At 41.5% G+C, this 22,897-nt stretch overlaps 1 protein-coding gene across 2 annotated transcripts; it reads left to right on the forward strand.

Moving 5' to 3' along the window:
• Nucleotides 1-1,899: 1,899 nt before the first annotated feature.
• Nucleotides 1,900-22,868, forward strand: plcd4b (phospholipase C, delta 4b). 2 transcript variants are annotated; one of them, XM_040027562.1, is made up of 16 exons: nt 1,900-2,089; nt 4,350-4,447; nt 4,566-4,724; nt 6,828-7,056; nt 7,250-7,379; nt 12,277-12,508; nt 13,139-13,340; nt 13,566-13,710; nt 14,398-14,550; nt 17,275-17,424; nt 18,890-19,052; nt 19,230-19,346; nt 21,094-21,272; nt 21,375-21,507; nt 21,610-21,759; nt 22,124-22,868. In XM_040027562.1, the coding sequence occupies exons 2-16, from the start codon at nt 4,429-4,431 to the stop codon at nt 22,213-22,215; spliced, it is 2,253 nt and encodes a 750-aa protein (XP_039883496.1). In that variant the 5' UTR covers nt 1,900-2,089; nt 4,350-4,428; the 3' UTR covers nt 22,216-22,868. The 2 variants fall into 2 exon arrangements, with proteins under 2 accessions (XP_039883496.1, XP_039883495.1); XM_040027561.1 differs by having other exon boundaries at nt 4,394-4,447.
• Nucleotides 22,869-22,897: the final 29 nt, after the last annotated feature.

Consider the following 22,897-nt stretch of genomic DNA (forward strand, 5'->3'; position numbering starts at 1 on the left):
GCTCCATCCAACAGCCCTGCATACTTCACTAATGAGCTTTCATTTCCTTTTACCGGTACATTATCAGATCGTTGCCCCCACAGGTTCCATTAACCTCGACGACTGAGATGGACAGCCTGCATCACCTGGTCTCCATTTCAGAGCGTATCCTGTCCCGCGGGGAGATGTTCCTAAGTATGCACTCTGTGATTTTCTCTGTTTACTGTTCATGAGGTAAAGTAGCTACAGTCATTATAAGTGTGCAGCAGGGTGCAACGGGTACATCAGCTGGACTGCGTCAGGAACAGAGATAAGACGTAGCGCGTTAAGCATTACTGTAATCTGATTACTTTTTCAAGTAACGAGTAACGTAAGGTATTACTGTTGCAAAAAAGTAATTAGATTACTGTTACTTTCTCATAAGCGTGCTGCGCTACTGCGTTACTAAACCATGATTTTGTTTGTGAGAGTGTCTCATGACGATGACGTACACGTGTGAGATATCTGCGGTAGCAACAGACGTGTGTAGATCAACAACGGATTGATCTACACACACTACAAACTCGACCATGCAGAGTTTAAGGCTTGGACGTACTGACATTACTTTGAGTTTGATTCCATAAAAAGTGACAAAAAGTGACAAAAACCTTAGCGTTCACTGTACAGTCTGCGTGGAAAGAAAACTTCTCACTACAGCAAAAAAATTAAACTTCAAATCTGAGCAAGCCCCAAGCACTCTGTCATGGAAACGTGAAATTCACAGAGAAACCCCCGGATCCCCCCCACTGACATGACCGCTGCGGCACCGGGCAAACCTCCACCAGCCCCTCTCCTGCTCAACAGGTGAAAATAGATTTAAGAGCAACAGGACTTAGTGCTGTTAAATCTTTGGTTTTATTTTTTATTTTTTTTGCTGTGTTTTACTTGCACACAAAAAATATTTAATTTTATATGCTGGAATTGAATTGAATCGATATACCTTTATTAGTCCCACAAGGGGAAATTTCATGCAGAAAATAGGTTTAAATGTTAAACAAATTTCTTCCGATCAGAGGATGTTGCATATAATTTAATTTTTGCTTGTTGCAATGTGCCTAAAGTTAAAAGATTAAAACTAATATAACAAGTTTTAAAAATAGACTTTTTCATTTGATTCAATTTTATATGATGGATTATGCAGAAAAAATAGAACTGGGCTGAAAGTTCTATGGCTTTATAATGTATTCAGGCTGTGCATCATGTTTTTAAAAAGCAACTTAATAATAAGTAACTAATTACTTTTGAAAATAAGTAATCAGTAAAGTAATGGGATTACTTTCTTGGAGAAGTAATCAGTAATTAGTAACTGATTGCTATTTCCAAGTAACTTGACCAACACTGGTCAGGAATGGGGAAAGTGGTGTTTTCTATTTATGTGTTGCCGTTTGGGTCCAGTGGAGGGTTATACTCTGTATTATAGCGGGAAATCAAGCCTCTGCATTGTGGCATACTGCCAGCATATATGGCATTGGACTTTATCAGTCTTTGCTCAGTCTCTTGTAATTGTAATTATCACCAGACTTAGCCAGAGTCATTGTTTTATCAGGAAAAGAGATCCACATTCTGCGATTATATCTACAGAGAACACACGGCATGTTTTTCTCATTGTTTTACGACTTGGCGTCTTTCCACGTGTGACCTTGTTCCCACTATTGTGTTGCCAGTTATCAGTGCTGATACAGAGACCTGTTAGGCTATCCGAGCATCCACTGTGCGAGAGAAGGACAGAGGGACTGAGGAGAGTGACTCTGAGAAGAGAGATCTGTGGACGGCAGCGTGAGGGAGTGGCAGGAAAGGAAGGAAGACTGGTCAGGAGGGGCAGGGCGGTGGAGAGGACGGGGAGGGTAAGGAGTGGTGGTGGAGGTGGGAGTGAAGCAGAGCAGTGACGAGGGAATCAGATTTCCTAGCATTAAGGCTGCAGAAAGGGGAGGGGAGAGGCTGGGCCAGTTTTCCCTTCAGACCCTCTCAGACTTTAAAGGAGTTGAGAGCTGAGCTCAGCTGGACTCTGTGAGTTTCTCTTATCCACCTCTGAAAGTCTGACTTCACAACCCTACTGAGGTTTCTCCTTTAGGTAAGTCTCACTCAGATACTAAATCACTTAAATCCGTTTTTGGATGAGTCATGCTTGTTTTCTTTAGCTCAGCTGGCTGCATGACTTTGCCAAAGTGATGCTTCGTAATGTTTCCTATTTCTGCGTCTGCTTCTAATTTACTGTACACGATCCTCCCTCCCCCAGCTACACTTTAGATTTAGATATAGTTTTACTGGACTGGAAAGAGCACTGGCAGTGCTTGTTCACTTAAATCTGTTACAGGGTTGTGTGCGGATGTGTGCAGAGTCCTGGGTAAATATCCCCAAAGCTTCTGGGAACATCGAGCATTATGCATTAAATACTTTTAAATTAAAACTACAAATTAGAGGCATTCACAAAGAATAAAGACAGAAGCTGCTGGCTGTCATGATTGGCCTGTTTGTTCTCAACATATCCCCCTGAGTCATGTTCTTGTGTGCTTGTGTGTCTGCATGTGGTCAGTATACTCCCTGATGAAGTGACTGTGTGTGACTCACAGCCCTCAAAATAAAACATAACGTGAGCTACGCGCAGCTTAAAAGTTTGGATTTTGAAAAAGGGTGTGTTAACCTTTCCACAGAGGAGGTGGAAGGACTCGGATGGAGTATGAAAATGTCTGCAGTGAAAGCACGAAACATACATTAGTTAATTGAGCCAATAGCTTTCGAAAATAAGCTTTGCTTTAATGCTCTTGGATTGAGAAGCAACTGCAAATACATTCCTCACATCACTTCAAGCATACTGTGGTGAGAGCTTAGATAAACTTGCCCCGAGTGGAGGGGAGGTTTGGGAGAGAGCAGCTATAGCAACTTTGAGATGGATTGTTTTGATGCACATTTATCAGTGAACAGCAGAGATAGAAGGAGAATATCAGCTTTCATTGACACGCAGAATCCAGTCTGCAATGCACATCAATAAACTGACACAGTGTGTCAGTTTATCTGCTCAGAATGAGACGCTGAAAGCAGCAGATCATTGCTAAAGGTCAAAGTCCCCCGCTAAAATCAAATGTACATGTTTTTCCTGTACTGTGTAGTGCTTTCTCTCCACTTACATGTTTATTTGGTGTGAGTTTCACAGCTTTATATCTATCAGCTGCAAAAATGTCTGCTAAATGTTTCTCACCTCAGTGCGCTCAAAGCATCAAATAAAAAAATACATTCAAAAATTCCTTGTTGTGAATAGTTTCACTGGGGAACTATTTTCTTTCTTCTGTCCTGTCCTGTCACTGTATAACAAGCAAGAGCCTCTCCTCTCATCATCAATGGACAGGATCTCCCTCCTGGACAGTGATACCTCTCGTGACTGTGATTTAGTGGAAAGAAAATACTTCCTCAGTGAAACTTCACACAAGATTTGCATTTTGTTTGTTGGACTAACTGATTCCTAGAAAGAGTAATTGCACATTTTAAACACCACCCCACACACACACTCTCCTACACCCACAAGATGGACAAACAGCACTATAAGCCAGAGGAACAACCTGTACATTTGATTTTACTATATATTATATTATTGTAAAAACTATGATTACATTATAGTTTTTATTATGTAATTTAAATATTAGCAGACATATAGGCACCTATGTTTGCAAAATAGAGATTAATTTAATTCCAAGAAACTGTTGAAATTGCACTTCTCTTTCCTATACATCAATTATCTTATTATCTGGTGTGTTTAAACCTCTTTAGACCATCAGATAGGGAAGTTTCAAAACTGCCATCTCCTGTATCGTTACACATTGTTTTTGCTGGAGATAGAGTTGCAGAGAGTCAGTGGAGACCTCCCAGAACAAACTCTTCAGTTTAAAGTAACAGTAAAGATTTTTCCTACCATCAGTGGCTCTGAAGATTCATTGTTTATACATTCACCTAACAGGCAAAAGATTTATGGTTTGATCTTGGGAGGAGAAATAAATCCCTTTGGGGTTAAATCAGGAAGGGCATAAAAATCAGCCAAATCAAACACGCAGCGTTGCTCACTGCGGTGATCCGGCGTGAAAAAGAGACCAGCCAAGAGAAGCCCGGTCTTCTCACCATCCAACACACATCACTGCGTCTGGTTGTTTAACTCAATGCCTGGTCGTTATCCAGCCCTGCAGCAGGGAAGTGCTGAGTAAGCTAAAGGAAAGAAGCAAAGTGAGTTTGCGTAATGATAAAAATCAGACCCAGAGAACACCTTCTGAACAAACAAAGATGGATATTATACTGTGATTATTTGCTGATTGAACTTTTGCAAAATCTGTTTCGTTTTGATTCAGGGGGAAATATTTGGAAACGACCACTGACATCTGGTTCTTTTTAGAAACACATTTCCACTGGCATGTGTCGAGCGTAGAGATGGATCCTGAAGGTTCACGTGAGTAAAATTCTATTCGCTCACTCTGCGACGCAGAAGCTCTGACCTTTAAGCTGACTGCTAAATTCACCCCGGCTCTGATAGTGCAGTGTGTGAGAGGTTTGTGATCTTTGTGCAGGTATCCAAGATGATCCATACATTCAGGTGATGATGGCCGGGTCGACTCTGAGGAAAGTCAAGTCCCGCTCCTGGAAGAAGAATCGTTATTTTCGCCTTTTGGAGGACGGCTTGACGATCTGGTACAAGTCCAGATGGGCGGGGAGAGGCCACTCCACCTGTAAGTGCAGAAGCACACCTGTGTGTAATAACACGTTAGCTCCTTATTCATTTATTATTCATTTGGTAAATATATCATCAGACAAGCCGCTTTCTGTATTTTATGTTGTGGGGTTAATGAACCAAAGAGAAAAACAAACAAACAAATAAAAAACTCATAAGAGGCTTTAAAGCATATGTAATTTATTGCACATAAAGCTTATGCTCATGACCGTGCTCATCTGATGGGAGAAGCTTTGTACTGAGAGGGAGACGGTACTGGAGAGGGCTGTCAAGATTATATCTTCTGCAGCATTATGACACAAACCATATCTACCCCACTGGCCCTTTCAGGGTCACATAACCCCCCTTTTTTTCTTTGCATGCTCCTTCACTGCAATTTAATTTATTTTAGCATTTCCTCTCGAGAAGAAAAGTTGTTGTTAGGATGGATGTTTTTAGGCTGTTTCTTGCGGACAGATCCAGGATAGCTGTTGCCCCTGTTGCTAGTCTTTATGCTAAGCTAAGCTAACCACATTTAGATTTTTATGTACACATTCAGGCCTATTCTCATTCCACACCCTGAGGCCTAGTCACTTAAACTAATGTCACCTGGTAAGTAGGGGTTTTTCTGGATAGAGGAAGTTTTTTTTAATGCTAATCATGCCAGCATGCAAAGTCCCAACACAAACACTCATTCTGAGCTAGAAAGAGCTGCTAGAGCTTCTGTTTTTAAGCTTTTGGGCTCACCTGGCAACTCTGTGGTTAACAACACAAGGGTGTAAATTATGTAACTCCCCAGGCAAAACCACAGACCCACGGCAATGCAAATGAAAGTTTGTGAAGAGGTAGAGCAGGTCCATCTACTAATCGAAGCTTGTGCAAATGGGTGAATGAGGTATATTATATATATTATATAGCTTTGAGTGCCATATAAGAATCAGTCCGTTTGCCATTTAAAGCAGTCCTAATCTTCACAGACTTAGCAGGTTGAGTCTGAGTCTGGAAATATGGACATGGCATACATGAGCATGGTGTTACTGTTCTCATCTAACTGTCAGCAACAAAGCAAATAGGCACATTTCCCAAAGAGACTGTGCTGAGCTTACTTCAGCACAGTGGAGTCCTTTATAAACTGATTACCGACAGAGCCAAGCAGGCTCTAAACAGGCCTGAGTTTTACTACATAAGAATTGATTAACAGCCATGGTGGTATTTCTTATGGCTTCGTTTGGCCTATAGTGACAATGCTGTCTGGCCAGCACAATTCAGCCACCGGCCCATCGCATATTGGCCAAATGACGGGTGCGCAGTGGTACTAAGGGCCACATCTGCCCTACAGAAGCTTGCTATAATCTATATCAAGCCCACCTCATGACATTTGGACCACATCTGGGCCAAAACTCATAAAAATACAACTGTGCTCAAAACCTTTTTTGCATGTCCCAATTTTGCAATTAGAAAAAGAAAACTTCATAACTTATTCGTTCAGATTATTCTTGCTAACCTCAGCATTTCCTGAGTGGTCATCCACACCCCACAGTCTGACTGCTGTAAACTATGTCAAACCACCTGATGACCTTTAGGCTGCATTTTGTCCACATGACATTTTGCAGCATCATATCTAAACCAGGTTGGGTAATTACTTATAAAAAACAAACTAAGAATAAGCCCCACATCTAAATTAAAGAGCTGTTTCCCCCTGATGGATGATACAGTAGAGATACACCATCTGACCTCCCCAATCCAAGTTTAACCATTCCAGCATTCTTTTGTTTTAAGAAGTATATTTGACAACATATAAACATTAGTTTGTAGGTTTTCTTGCTATAGTGTTCTTGCTAAAACATGAGGGGTTTCCAGCAATGTTTCACAAGCTGGGTCGAAGTGCTTGGGCTCAACTAAAAGTGAGAATATTTGTTATAAAAAAAAAAGAAGCAAAGTCCCAAGAATTGTCAGTGTGGTGAACATCCGTCTGCTTTAGAAACGAGTTATTGTTTGAAACAGAATGACAGGAACTCAGCTCATCGTAGCTCAAGATCCCAAAACACACCTCAAACATATGAAATGCATCAGTGTAAACCTCCAAACACTGAGCTTCCTCCATGTGATGATCATGTTACAGTTTCGGTGACTGACTTGGAAGCGGTGCGTGAAGGACATCAGTCTGAGGTCCTGCTAAGCATTGCAGAGGAGTTCCCTGCTGAACTCTGCTTCACCTTGGTGTTTCACGGCCGCCAGGGAAATCTGGACCTCGTGGCCGAGTCCCCAGATGAGGCCCAGGCCTGGATCCAGGGTGTGCGCATGCTGATTCACAAAGCTCAAACAATGGACGAGAAGGAGAGGCTGGACCAGTATCCTTTAACTGTGGTGTTTATTCTGGTGTTGGCTGATATCAGACACACTAGCAGGCGTCTAAACAAAGCTCCAAGTAGTCTGCTTTTAACCTTTTTTTCTTTCCCTCTGCAGTTAGCAGGACATTTTTGAAGTTTAAAAACATTTACTCAGCTATATGTTAGATCTGGGTTTTCCTCAGCATGTCCTCAGGTGGGTCTGGGACTGGTTTCATAAAGCTGACAAAAACAAAGACGGGAAGATGAACTTCAAAGAAGTGAAGAAGCTGCTGAAGATGATGAATGTAGAGATGAATGAGGACCATGCTCTTCATCTCTTCACGGTAAGAGAAAGGAATCAGCGATTAGCCCCGAGCTCTGACTTCAGCTCCCTTAAAAGTCTCGTGAAGGACTCAGAGCTTTTCTCCAGCATTTTTAGACCTGAGATGTTGATGGTGAATTTATTATTAGCTGCTGCAGTGTTTGGGTCAAGGAAGGGATTAGAAATTAATATATCATAGGTAGGGGTGCAACGATACTCGTATCGATATTGAACCATTCGATACAGTGCTTTCGGTTCGGTACGCATATGTATCGAACAATACAAAATTTGTAATTTATTTTATCAACTTTCCTTCTGACGATGCTGTCTGTGTTGAACGCTCAGTGGATCTGCGCTCGACAGTGCAGCCTAGGCGGAGTAGTCGAACGCAGAGCGCAGGGCAAGCTAGCAATTTGCAACATGGCAAATTGAACCTCCCCCACCCTCATTCAGATCTGGCGTTTGGAATTATTTTGGTTTTCATGTGAAGTATGACCCTGAAGGTAAGCGCGTCATGGACTAAAGTAAAACAGTATGTTGGATGTGCCACGCAATGCTCAATTACATGGGTGGGAACTAGTGTGTTAGCACAGTTAGCTCGTTAACATGTTGGCTGTCTAGCCCCATGCAGGGGTAGCTCGTTAATGGAGATTTGCCTTGTTGTGGCGTTAACGTCATTTCAACGAGATTAACGCTGACAGCACTGGTGGGAACACAACGAATATGACTGCACATTTACGCCGACATCATCCTAGTGCAAAGACAAGTGGAAGCAGACAAAAACAACATGCATGCTACAAACTTTACCCGAGTCATTTAGATAGCCGTTAGCACATGATTCTCCTTATGGGGACCTGATATGTTTAATATTGTGGCTAGCTCAGACAAGGAGGAGACGGAGGTATCTTTGGTCTTGCTTCCCGTGAGCTAGCCAGGGAGCACAGCCGTTTATTGACATCTGCAGAAGAACACTGCCGCTAGCTAACTGCTCAGCGCGCAACCGCACAGCAACAACAACACACAGAGCGCCCTCTGACCCCGGAAGGACACACCGTCGCAGCGAGAGGGCGTCACCGGTCACTATGGCAACATAAACAAAACATAACTGTACAAACAGAACCCCGAACAGCCCTGACCCGCTACATAGCCCCCCACCTAATGGGTCAGTCGTCCCCGACGACCCCATTGCCCCACACAAAGTCCTGCAAATGTCCAGGTGCATTCTTTTGGTGCACCGGCCCTCGGGTCAGAACATGGGGTGCCACCATCATCCCACTTCTGACACCAATGTGGCGAGCTCAGACAAGGAGGAGACGGAGGTATCGTTTGGTCTTGCTTCCCGTGAGCTAGCCAGGGAGCACAGCCGTTTATTGACATCTGCAGAAGAACACTGCCGCTAGCTAACTGCTCATCGCGGCAACCGCACAGCAACAACAACAACACACAGAGCGCCCTCTGACCCCGGAAGGACACACCGTCGCAGCGAGAGGGCGTCACCCGTCACTATGGCAACATAAACAAAACATAACTGTACAAACAGAACCCCGAACAGCCCTGACCCGCTACAATATGCTGCTGAGAATATAGCCCAGAAGAAGCGTATAGTATAGCTTTTATTTTGGAAAGAGCCATTTCTCTGTAATAAACTCTCTTTTCCAAAGATGAGTGATTCCTCAATCAGATAGAGGTGTTACCGCGCCAGATCCGCGGCCCCGAACCGTAGTAAGGAAACCTCTGGCAGTTACTTGAAGGTTCCGTAACTGACTCGTAGCCGGCAACAGCTTACTATACAGGTCAACTTCGCTAGCAAAAAGATCGAAGGAGGCGTAGGAAACTGCTTCACCGAACTTTATTTCTTCTCTAAGGCACGAACACCGCATACAGTGGGCTGAAACAGTTTACTCACAGCGAGCATCGCCGACACAACTCTGGCTGTCGAGGGAGTTATTATATTCCTTTTATTTATTTTCTTTTTGTCTCTTCTGTAGCTAACCGTTACTTTTTCCCCTTCTCCGCTCTCTCTCTTCAGCACACACCAGGCAGTCCCGCTACACACATCCCGAATACATTTCCCATCAGGCTTCATCCTTAAAGGGCCATGCCTGTAACACAGGGCTCGCAAAATCGCTAGCCCGACGTCCCGAGGCTAGCGATTTTTCCAGTCGGGCTACCAAAATCTATCTCTGCCCTGCCTGTCGGACTATCATAGGAAGGAAAAATATATGTCAATGCTTTTGCATTATTTCGGAAATGTAGCTGGGTAATTATGTCATTGGCATCGGTGAGCCACTGTCAATATGTGACATATTGAAATCGCGTTTGAATTTGCGCTTGTTTTTGCTTTCATTTTGCAAATGTCCAGGTGCCTTCTTTTGGCGCACTGGCCGGTCACGACTGGCGGGGGAAAAGTCACTCGGGTCAGAACATGGGGTGCCACCATCATCCCACTTCTGACACCAATGTGGCGAGCTCGGACAACGAGGAGACAGAGATGTCGTTTGGTCTTGCTTCCCGTGAGCTAGCCAGGGAGCACAGCCGTTTATTGACATCTGCAGAGGAACACTGCCGCTAGCTAACTGCTCAGCGCAGCAACCGCACAGCAACAACAACACACAGAGCGCCCTCTGACCCCGGAAGGACACACCGTCGCAGCGAGAGGGCGTCACCCGTCACTATGGCAACATAAACAAAACATAACTGTACAAAACAGAACCCCGAACAGCCCTGACCCGCTACAATATGCTGCTGAGAATATAGCCCAGAAGAAGCGTATAGTATAGCTTTTATTTTGGAAAGAGCCATTTCTCTGTAATAAACTCTCTTTCCCAAAGATGAGTGATTCCTCAATCAGATACAGGGCTTGCAAAATCGCTAGCCCTAGCGATTTTTCCAGTCGGGCTACCAAAATCTATTGTAGGAAGGAAAAATATATGTCAATGCTTTTGCGTTCTTTCGGAAATGTAGCTGGGTAATTATGTCATTGGCATCGGTGAGCCACTGTCAATATGTGACATATTGAAATCGCGTTTGAATTTGCGCTTGTTTTTTGCTTTCACTTTGCAATCACGCGAATTGTGTATAGAGAGCGACAGCACTGATCTGTGAGTGATGATAATTTGTGCACCAATTCCTCTGACATCGTCTTATCAATCGTTAGCTTACTATGCAAACATGACAAGTGAAATCTCCCGCAGCAAGCTTAAACATGTGAGAGGTTGATCGCGCAGAGAATCGCTGACCGTTATGTGTGTGTGTAAAAGCAGCAGGACATATTTTAGTTCTGCTGAGCCAAATAAGACAGGTCAGGGTGAAGAAGTGACAGCCAAAGAAAAGCTTACCACAAAACGAAAAAGTTATGACAAATCAGACTATAAGGCAAAAAGAAAGTGCAGCTTTATGGTTTCATGGACAAAAGAATTTCTGTGGCTGCAATATGATGAGCTATGTAACGGGGGCTGCACATAAGTGGTCCGCAGGTGCGCATTTGCTGTCAAAAAAAAAAAACACGCACAAGATATGAAGTTGCAACGCGTGTTTGCGTACATAAGATTTTCTGGAGGAGGACAGACATTTGTTTAAAACTCTTAAAGATGTCGAAGAAGCTCCTTTAAGCAATTACTTTGGTCTTCCTCCACCTCCAAACAAATGTCAGAAGGAGTCCGAACCACAAAAGAAGCGCGTATTCTCGGAAAAGTGGTTGCAGGAGGTGAGCTGGCTTCAAACAAATGATGAACGCACAGAGATGTGGTGCGGAATGTGCCGTGAAAATCCCACTCTAGCGGACAAAAACAGTGCTTTTTATATGGACGCAAACGCGCGTTGCAACTTCTTATCTAGTGCGCGTCTTTTATGTTGACAGCGAATGCGCACATGCGGACCACTTATGTGCACCCGTGTAAATAACATAATGTTCCACCGGGTGTGTTGTTGGTTTTCTCTCGATTTCTGAGTCGACAAGCGCCTTTGTTACTGGGACCAGTCATTTTAAGAAAGGCCCCCATTAGAACCCATGAGAAATGCAAGAAACGCATTATTGCTCAGTCTGCAATATCTTTCCCAGAACAAACACCAATTGCAAATAACATACTAAAAACAAACCTGAAAAATCTGTTTAGAACAGCTACTATGTTGCAAAGAGTGAACTACCACTGGCACAATTTAGCAGTCTTTGCAAACTTCAAAAAGCAAATGGCCTAGATCTTGGTTCCACTTGTCTCTTACCTGTGACTTCAGTGGAAATTTCAAATTCAGGATCTGACACAGACTGATTCATGTCCTACACAGTTCTTACAAGTTCATAGAAATTTCTGTTCAATTAGAACCAAGTATTTGAGTTGATGATTGTAATTTTTATACAATGTTGTAATTTGTTTTTCAACAATTTTTTTGATTGTTTTGTTTCCTTTACAATTTTATACTTTAATGTATAATATTGTAAAGGAAACAAAACAGGAAACAAAACATCAATCAAAAAATTGCTCTCTTTTTTATTCGGGCTACTTACATTTATTTTGGGCGACCAAAAACTGAAGAGTCCCTGCCTGAAGGACTACCAGGGATTTTGAAATTTTGAGAGCCCTGAGATACATTTATTTTTTAAATTACTTTTGTTTCAGCAACATTAAATTTAAAAACTGTACTTTTGAGTTAAAATATATATTTATAATTTTAATAAATGACAAATTAAAAAGGCATGAACATTTTTTTGTATCGAAAAAATATCGAATCGTGACACCAAAGTATCGAACCGAACCGAACCGTGAATTTTGTGTATCGTTGCACCCCTAATCATAGGTACAGCTCAGCTCAGTTTGCTAAACTTACAAAATTACAAAACATTATACAAAAAATATGACTATTAGAAGAAAATAAACTCTAAATATACAACAAGTAAGAGACTTTTTCTTTTTTCTCCTCAGATGGCTGATAAGTCAGAGAGCGGCTCTTTGGAAATCGAGCAGTTTGTCTTTTTCTATAAGATGCTGACGCAGAGGGATGAAGTGTGGAAGGTGTTCCAGGACTACTCTGAAGATGGAGAGAAGCTGATGTTGGAGGAGCTGCAGAGCTTCCTGAGTGTGGAGCAGCACGAGGGAGAGCAGAGCGCTCAGCACGCCCAGGAGCTCATCGAACGCTACGAGCCGTCTGACACAGGTAACAAGGTAACACACTGCACCCTCATCTAGAGACCTGCACCCGAGGAAGCGCAGGACTGTTGCACAAATGCTATGAAATACAGCCACACCTGTTTTCTGTAGTAACAGGAACACACACAAGCTGTTTTAGTGTATTTATTGTAAATAAAACCAGAGAAAGCTAATGTGGTATTGACCCAGTTCAAGGAGATATAGGTTACTGCATTATTATTATTATTATTATTATTATTATTATTATTATTATTAAGGTGCTTTATATTGTAAGATAAAGACTCACAGTAATACAGAGAAAACTCCAACAATCAAACAACCTCCCATGAGCAAGCACTTGGTGACAGTGGGAAGGAAAAACTCCCATTTAACTCGAAGAAACCTCCAGCAGAACCAGGCTTGGGAAGGGGTAGCAGTCGGGGTCGATGGGATACTAAGATAAGAAAAGAATTTTTAAAAAGAAGAAAATAATATGAAATCATAAGAAAATTGATATAAAAAGGAAGCTAATGTCGACACTCTGCTGTTTGCAGATGGGTTTAACGTCACGCTGAGTGCAAACCACAAAGATGCTTCAAACAAGGTTTATTCTTGCTTGATTCTGAAGAAAAGTTTCCCTGTCTTTATCTCTGTGCAGCCAAGAAGCAAGGCGCCATGTCCTTAGATGGCTTCCAGATGTACCTGTGCTCCCAGGAGGGCTCCATATTCAAACCCGAGCATCAGGACCTTTACCAGGACATGAGTCAGCCGCTCAGCCACTACTTCATCTCCTCTTCACACAACACCTACTTACTGGAGGACCAGCTACGGGGACAGAGCAGTTTGGAGGCCTACATTCAGTGAGGGCAACCCAGACACACACAACTTCATACACTTGTCACAAAGTGGTAAATTAGCTAAATAGACCAAAACAGTTTTTCTGTATTAGGCTGTGAACCTTTTTTATTTTTGTTTATTGTAACCTTTTAATGTGGGAACGAGTTGAACCTGACTCATTGCAGCCCTGTTGGCTGTGTGGTGATGACAGGTTAAGAGTTAAAAGAACTGTGTGTGTGTGTGTGCAGGGCTCTGAAGAGAGGCTGCCGTTGTGTAGAAGTGGACTGCTGGGACGGCTATGATGGGGATCCTGTTGTGTATCATGGTCACACTTTGACTTCAAAAATCCTCTTTAAGGACGTCGTTTCAACGCTTAAAGAATACGCCTTCAGGGTGAGCAGCTTATGAAGCACTGCTTCACCTAACTGTACCTGTTTTTTTGTTTTTTTTTTATCTCTACTGTTTTTTTTAGCTTTGCAGCCCACTGATCAATAAGCAATTTCCCACTTACTGTTACTATGCTGTACACAAGCCCCTCTTTGCACAATTTCCAGTGAAGCTAAGAGATCAGGTTACTGTGCTCTTCTTATTGTCCAGCACATTTGGGAGTCTTTCCTTCTAATGAAGCCATTAATGAACACTAATTAAATTCCACTAACCCCTAATGTATTTGACTGGGCTGTGCGAACCTCAGTCCAACACAAAAACAATTAGATAAATTCAAAACAGTCTCTGCTGGCAGTAATAGAAACAATGTGTTTATTTCTGCAGATATAATTTACAGGACTGTGTTTGTGTGCCCAGAAAAGTGTAAAGCTCACATTCAGTTAGTAACTTTCCCTGCCGCTGGAATCCAATGTTCTCCTGCTGAGTGACCCACATGGAAAACAACCAGGAATTTCTAATGTGTCTCTGCTTGATCCTGCTCAAACTTTCCTACAGAGCTTCATAGGAAGATGTGAAGAGGAATCTGTTTTGGAGGAATGTGGAAACTTATGCTCAACAGTGCAAAGACATTTGCCACTTGGCAAAACAGTCTCTTGTTCGTTGTAACTATATTGCATCTTATATGTTTGGTAGGCGTCCGAGTTCCCTGTCATCCTGTCGATTGAGAATCACTGCAGTGTGGAACAGCAGACGGTCATGGCCCAGTACCTGAGACAGATCCTGGGGGACATGCTGCAGACCACCCTGCTGGATGGACAGGTCCCTCAGCAGCTCCCATCTCCACAGGTCAGAATCTGTCAGTTAAACCATGAGAATGTTTATCATTTAATAGTCATATTAAACTCAAGGGTTCAGTCTTTTACCAGACACGTAAGAGGATAGTTAAACTCTAACATAGTGACCTCTGAGAAAGGAAAGATAAAGATTTGAGGCCAGATTGACAGAATGAACAAGTCCAGGAATGCAGGATTTGTTTCAGAAGCAATAGATATCGAATTCAAAGCTCGAGGCTCCAAAATCCTGGACCTGGAACTGAACTGGTAATCTTGCATTTATAAAATGTCAAATACATCTCTGCTTCCTAGATCACATGGTCACAAGTATTTACAATAATTCTGTTCGTGCTTCATGTTTTTATCTTTGCAGTCTATCAGAGTAGTTTTGCATGATTCACAGTTAAAAAAATAATGCATATGTGTCTTACACTGGGCCTCAGTGCCCTCAGCTCTCAGTTCTTCTGTCTGAAAAAAGGTGGATCAACCCCCCCCCCATCAACCTCTACAAAACACCATAAATTTCCATCCTGCCTTTATCTCCACTCGTACTCAGTATAAAGAACTCAAACATTTTAAGGATCCTGTCATGGTCGTTGTAATATTTGTTTCTTTTGTTATGCTCATTTTGTTGTTTCCCTTCACCATCTACATTCCCTGATCTATGTCTTTTAGTTACTTCTTGTTCCACGTTGAAAGATACTTCTGTCTTGTTCTTGCCTTTGTCATTTCCGCTCCTTTCTCGATTGTCTGTTCTGTTATCATCATTTCCACCTCCCAGCCAGTGCTCTTTTAACATTCAGGCTGTGGTTGAATAATCTGTTTTTCTGAGGAGAGTAGGCTGTGAAGTAATGTGGAAAGTACTGGCACGGCAGCCTTTATAAAAGCTGTCAATAGTCCAAATACTCTCGGAGCAACAGTGCTACTAGGGATGGAAATTCATAAGAATTTAGTGATTCCAATTCCATTATCATTACATTATATCGAAATCACTTTTTGATTCTCATTGGCTCTTCTTTGAGAGTCATCATCGCTATTCACTAAGCAGCATATTAAAGAGATTGTGATCATTTTGTGGAACAAAAATAAATGTCCATGTCTATGCTGTGGACTGCTCTAGCATTTTCCTCCTCTGGCACATGAACTAAAATCAGCTGATTGTAGTACAAGTACCCACGTAGCAAAATTGGTATGGCCTGGATCTGCCCACACAATGTGCTTACATATGGCCCGCATACCGCAAAGAATGACGGCCCAGATCTGGGTTGCCAGAGGTGGCCCACACACGGACCAGCACAAGGCCAGTTGCAGACACACTGGTGTGCTGGCCCAGAACAGTTTCACCTCTGGCCCCAGATGTCAGCCTAATGTGTACCTTAATCAAGCCATGTAATAACAACATGTGCCAGAACATAATAGTGCAAAAGTAACATGATGAAACTCTGTTCAGACAGTGAATGGACTGACTCTTTTATAGCATTTTCTTCTCTCCCGGATCACTCAAAGTGCTCTATACAACATGCCACATTCACCCAATCACACACTTTCTCTAAACTGAGTGCTTCCTAACTACATTCATACGCAGACATGCAGACTGGAGGAGCCAGAGATCGAACCACCAAACTTCCAATCAGTAGGTGACCTGCTCTACCTCCTGAGCTTCAGCCACCCAGTGGTAAACATGAGTAAACTCTCACTAGGTTTTGGATAAAGTGTACACTCACAAACCTGTCAAACCTGCATTTGAAAAGTTGGCTACCCTAACAGTATAGTATTGCAACATGGCATTTGGATCTTCTAACTAAAATAGGAAAATAGGAACATAAATATTGCCATCATTTCAGATTGCACTTGAATTTTGAAGGGATTGGGTGAATGAGGCATGTTGTATACAGTGCTTCGAGTACTCCGGGAGAGTAGAAAAGTGCTATATGAGAATCACTCCATAGCTGAAATCACAGGTTTAAAACCACAAGCATTGCTTCTTTTCTTTCTTTCTTTCAGCTGTGACTTTCTTTTATTGACTGTTATATTGTTTTTATATTCCCATTTCCTGTGTTGTAAAGCACTTTGTGATTTTTATCTGTGAAAAGCGCTATATAAATACATTTTACTTACTTACTTACTTTTATATTAAGCTAGCATTTTGCATTTTTCAAGGAAATTTTTCAGTTTCGGTGATTTTTATTTATTTATTTTTAAAAACCTTAACTCGTTTAGCAGTTATGCTACACTTAGCCAAGAAGAATGAAATGTTTTTGGACAACACCCTGATGATTTAACCGGAGGAAAAACCTGATGACTATTAAAAATTCAGTAACTTTTTAAAGATTAATGGTCAGCCTGTGTCTTATTATCCATCCCACACACAGACTGAAAGTACTTGTATAACTCTTCTCCATTAAAGCACTCAGGACAATCAATGCTAACTTAAAGTAATGGCTGTGAAAAATCCCACTGAGGTTTTAGCCACTTAAAAGGGGGCACATTGATGCATTTACAATAAAGTACAAGAATATGGAACACCTTTATTAGAAGTGTGTGTATGAAAAAAACTGAAATTTAGTCTTCAGTCACTTTGTCCTTTTTATTGTACCCACATTCTAACGGCAGATCCAAGTGGCATCTATGGATATGGCTGTGTAACTATGTTAAAATAAGATAATCATTTAAACACTTAAATTTAAAGAAAAAGACAGTGGATAAGTGGACATGCTCCCATATGTCTTCATTACAGGAACTGAAGGGCAAGATTTTGCTAAAAGCCAAGAAGATTGGTGGCCTAGAAGAATATGTCGATGAAACCTGTACAGATGAAGTGAGTGATGAGGAAGAGATGGCCAACTGCGATGCTGAGATGGCTTCGACAGAAGATTCACCTGACAAGGTAGATGCATGCAGTAACTACTTTCTCTCTGTGTTTCCATAGTTCATATCAAAGTGGGAATTAAAACAGATAGAGAGCAGAAAAAGGGAACCATATAGATAGTAAGACGAGGCAGGATTGGATGGTGCTTGATAGTAAAGGAAGGCAGGAAACTTGGCTGGGATTCAAGAGACACAGAGGCGAGACAAGAGTTGATGGGAGATAGTGAAAGAGAAACAGGAAACAGATATTTCAGGCCAATACGAGATGCACTTAAGTGAGACACAACTTCCAGTCTTCTCAGCCTGCACTTTGAAGTGAAGGAACTATATTATCTTCAAAGTAGTGCTTAAGATGTGCTAATTCTTACACTTAAAGTTTACTAATGGGTCAACCTTGGAGGCAGTGAGAGAATAACTGGAATTGTTTGTGGCTTAAATAAATCCATTAATCCATAAGAGTCAATGAGAAAGAGACCAAAATGTAAGAAATCCTAATCATGTTAATCACATTTTTCAAAGCTGATATATTCTGCTCATAGTTTTAAGAGGGAGTTTTTCTTTCTGACTGTAACCAAGTGCTTGCTCATAGGGAATCGCCTGATTGTTGAGGTTTTCTCTCTGTTATTGTAGGGTCTTTACAACATAAAGCATCTTGAGGCAACTGTTGTTCTGATGTGGTGCTATATAAATCGAATAAAACTTCTAGCTCTTTGTTCCTATTTTAGACTCTACAGTCCATCAACTGTCACAAGCATATTGTTTTTGTTCCTTTCCCTTGAAGCCACAAGGAGGTTCGAGCCTTTATTCTGATTGGCTGCCCCTCCTGAGATGATCATTTTAGAAATATCTTGCCTCTCTCTCTGACATCACAAAGGCCAAGAATAGAAAAAAGTATGTGAAACCAAGTCACAGAGTTTACTTACACACACTGAAACAGTGTCCATGTTTAACACGAGCATCCGCATACACACGTTAGATAATAAGAAAAAGCAGTTTATTATTCTGTATCCTCCTGGTCATATAGATGAAAAGATGGTAAAGAAACGAAACGTAGCTAAACCTATACTCTACATATACTACATATACAACTAAAATAATGTCAAAATAGGGCTGTAAATAAATAGTAGTTAGCCAGTAATTTGTCCAATACCCTCGTGAAATTGAAAAGACTTTATGAAAAGTCTGGGTGTAAATGCAATAAACACTGGACGTACTACATAGAGTCACAAATGCCATGTCTTAAATAAAAATATATATTTATTTTAAATAAAATTGAAAATTCTTCAGTTTTTAGGCGACCACTTTTTTCTGGCAAACAAAAATGGATATTAAATAAATAATTAATATACTTACTGTACTGATTCAAATGCACTAGACTGACTGATAAGGGCGGTTAGGGCGTCAGCTTTAATTACCTGGCATGTTTGAATGTTTAAAGTGATGTTTTGAGCTTTGTTGACTGATTATATATTTTTATGCTGCAGAAGTCTAAAGCAAAATCCAAAATGTCCAGGGAGCTGTCAGACCTGGTGGTTTACTGCAAGAGCGTGCACTTCGACGGCTTTGAGCACGCCCGTTCACACGCCAAATGCTACGAGATCTCCTCATTCTCTGAATCCAAGGCCAAGAAGCTCGCTAAGGAAGCAGGTAGACGAAGGAGTAATATATTCCTCAGATAATAAATGAGCTGTTAAACGATTGTGACGTGTCATACAAGTGTATTACAATATTTGAAACTGTATCTGACTTAAAGGTGGAGAAGTAGGTAGAGTTATCTATGCTGTAGAAATCTATTGCATTTGTTCTCTTCACACATTTCCTCAGGGACGGACTTTGTGCAGTACAACACACGGCAGCTGAGCAGGACGTACCCCAGCGGCCTCAGGACAGACTCATCCAATTACAACCCCCAGGACATGTGGAGCGTGGGCTGTCAGATAGGTGAGGACAAGCTCGCCCTCTGCTGGTGTAAAATCTGAAATCACCGCCAGTGCAAAACCGGTGTATCCATTAGGGTTAAGTACGACCTCCTTATTTTACACAGTGTAAGAACGCCTGAATGATATTGATCAGAAATGCTGTTACAAAAAAGCAGCAGCATTATCTGGGCTTTTCTTCCTGTAGGCGAGTATAATATTTGCTAGTCACCATATGTGTGATGTTTTTTGGTTTAGTGCATCCAGAAAATTGCATTACTGATAGTTTAGAAGTCCAAACAAGAGGAAGGTTTTTGCACTGGTGTCAGCACACGTACTAAAAGTAATTGGTAGGGAGTCATTTCTGTAATGCTTGACCATTCTGTCAAATATTCAGGTTATGTTATTTGTATCTGCAGGTGGATTTGGTAAATGAGTACTAGTTATATATACTTCAAATTTCTGCCAGATGAAAAACTTTGGCTTCCTCGTCACAGTTTCAGGGTTTTCTTTTATCATGCTGGAAATAATGTGTTTAAGGTCTTGATGTATTGTTGAGTTTGAGGCGAGGCGTCTGTCATGCATCCGTCCTATAGTACTGGTCAGAATTTAATCAAACTTGGATACACACACTGATCACTAATGGGTCTTCAACTAAACTATACTCAAGGTCAGCATCACATTTGTCGTTCTACCGGCAGTAATGTGTGAATTGTGATGAATGGTGAATCGGATGAGCTCGCACATTACCGATGTTCTGGTATTTAAGTTGTTGAATTCTTGTTTTTTGGGGGGAGCTTCAGTTATTATGAGTTCTTCATTTTTTCTTCTTGTGTTTTTAGTTTCTGCTGTTTCCCTCTTTTAACATTTGTTATTTAACAAATAAATCTACACTCATCACACGAGCCAACACCTTGACGAACAGGGTCATAGTTCACATGTGGCATGTTTATATATTATCAGGTGTGGAAAGAGAAAACATAATTAACAATGACATATCCTCCTGAGAACCGAAGAGAGAGTACCTTTCAGTTTAACTTTTTTGCGATTTCCTGCCCCTTTGGAACTAAAGGAAGACACCCAATCACATGACACATCATTGGAAAGGTCATCCTCTATTGAGCACATCAGGATTGAGTAGGCTAGCTCAAATAAGTCCAACGATATAGACCAAAAACAAATGTAAATTACATAGGACATAAATGAATAGGCTGGTTCTCAGGAGGATATACAGCATGAGTTGTTCTTGTGAATTTGTTCACAAATTCCACTGTATCTTCTGCTAAAGGAAGTAACAAAGGGAAGGACTGGAGTATCTTGCAGCATGTGACACTCGAGGCTATGGAGAGGCCCAACACACAGAGACCGACACGCTTTTATGGCAGTTCAATTAGACTCTTTTCTTTCCACTTCATTGTTTGCACACACACTGCTTTTACAGCTCATGCATTTATTATTGTGTAATATTATATTAGGAAGTAATTATCCTTGTGGACATCCTCAGTGCCACACCATGTTTATTTTTAGATGGGTTAGAGCTAAGAGCTGGGTATCTAACATCATCAAGGTGGCTAAAGAGGCTTGACAGGACAGATGGTTCCTGTAACAAGTGCTCACACTGATGGTATCTGCTTAGGATGAAAGCTCGTCTCCTGCAGCCCTTTTCACATTAACTCTGACAGCTCTACAGACTCTGGGAAATTATCCTAGATTGCCATTCAGTAAAAAAAAAAAAAAAGTTAATCAAATTATTGTCTGCCTCTTTCCCAAAGTGGCTTTGAATTTCCAGACAGCCGGTCTGGAAATGGATCTAAATGATGGGTTGTTCAGGCAGAATGGCTGCTGTGGCTACGTCATAAAGCCCGATTTCATGAGAGATGGGAACACTCAGTTCAGTCCAGATAAACCTGAGGAGCGGGAAGGGTACAAACCACTCCGCCTATCCGTACAGGTACAGAGCTCTATGAAAATCTGTTTATTTTACCTCCAGTGTGGAAATCTGAGATGTGGTGTGAGAGGTAAAGTACGCTAAAATGGTTTGCATCTTGATCAGGTGATCAGCGGGCAACAACTGCCAAAGGTGAACCAGAAAGAAGGCTCTATTGTTGACCCGCTGGTGCGAGTGGAGATCTACGGAGTACCACAGGACCAGGCAAAGGATGAGACCAGCCACATTAACAACAATGGTGACTGAGTATTCAACACTTAGACCACTCAGTGGACAAATTTTGGGTATAAAGTCGATCCCAGTTGGTTATATTCACTCCTCTGCTGCCCTCCTCCTGCAGGGTTTAACCCCGTGTGGAATGAAACTCTAGATTTCACCATCCACACCCCTGAGCTGGCGCTGGTTTGCTTTGTGGTGGAAGACCATGACAAAGCATCAAGGAACGACTTCATTGGACAGTACACTCTGCCCTTCATGTGCATCCAACCAGGTGAGCAGAGCATGGAGAGCTCCAGTCTTACCTCTTAGTACAAGAAGACTGCATCACACAAACTAACTAGCCTTGCTCTCCTCATGATATTTCAAACCTTTTGGGGTGTCCCAGGCCATGGGTGATGTCATCATCAACAATAAGCCTGTAAAACTGTAAAAAAATAGTCCAAAGTTTAAGCCCTCCTTCTTTGCATTTCATATTTTCCGAAACCACTCAATGCACTGGATTCTTGGTAAGCAGATTCTGGCCCCCACGCCGTGTAATGGACACTGTTGGGCTTTTTGTCTCTAATATTCGGAAGCTCTTTTTCTAGCATTAAAAAGTGCCTTGAGACTTGTTTTGAAATTCTTCTTTTTTCCAGGATATCGTCACATACATCTGCTGTCTAAGGATGGAACAGCTATCCCGCCCTCATCGCTCTTTGTTAACATCAGCATTTCTGAGCTCACATGAAGAACAACGAGAAACCAGATGTGGTCACAAGGACGACATGGAGCAGTACTTCGATCTGCCAACGCTACATAAGACTGTCAAAATGAACCACAGGGAACAGATCATCTCAGAAATCAGCATTATTGAATTTGAGTTTTCAACAGTGACAAAGTGGAGTGCATCTCTTTTAAACCAATCTATAATTTTTAACCACGGAATAAGATAAACTAGGCCATGCAGTACTATTTATTTAGGTTTTTAAGTCCAATATATGCAACTTTACATTCCAGAAATTGTAAAAAGTATTTTAAATGATGGATGTGAAAGTAAGACAAAAGACTGCAGCATGTAGAGAATGTCAAAATATCTGTAACAGTACTGAAAGGTTAGATGTGGGGAAAAAAGACAAATCTCAGTATTAAAAATCCAGAAATATACTCACAACTTTGCATGAATGACTTATTTCTAATGAATGAATGAATGTTCTACAAGGCCATATTGTGTATAATGTAAATATGTCTTTGTATGTGATTTTCTGAGTGGTTAAAAACCTGTGCGTGAAATTCAGTTGTTCAGAAACATTTGTGGCTTGTTAATTTTTTTCCCAACCTTGTTTCTAGAAATTTGGGGAACGTCTTAAAATGTAAATTAAACAGAACACAAACACTTGCAAACAGTTGTTTATCCATCCCAGCTGGGACAG

The sequence above is a fragment of the Simochromis diagramma genome, unplaced genomic scaffold (genome assembly GCF_900408965.1).
Source record: "Simochromis diagramma unplaced genomic scaffold, fSimDia1.1 OVJJ01000343.1, whole genome shotgun sequence".
Lineage (NCBI taxonomy): Eukaryota > Metazoa > Chordata > Actinopteri > Cichliformes > Cichlidae > Simochromis > Simochromis diagramma.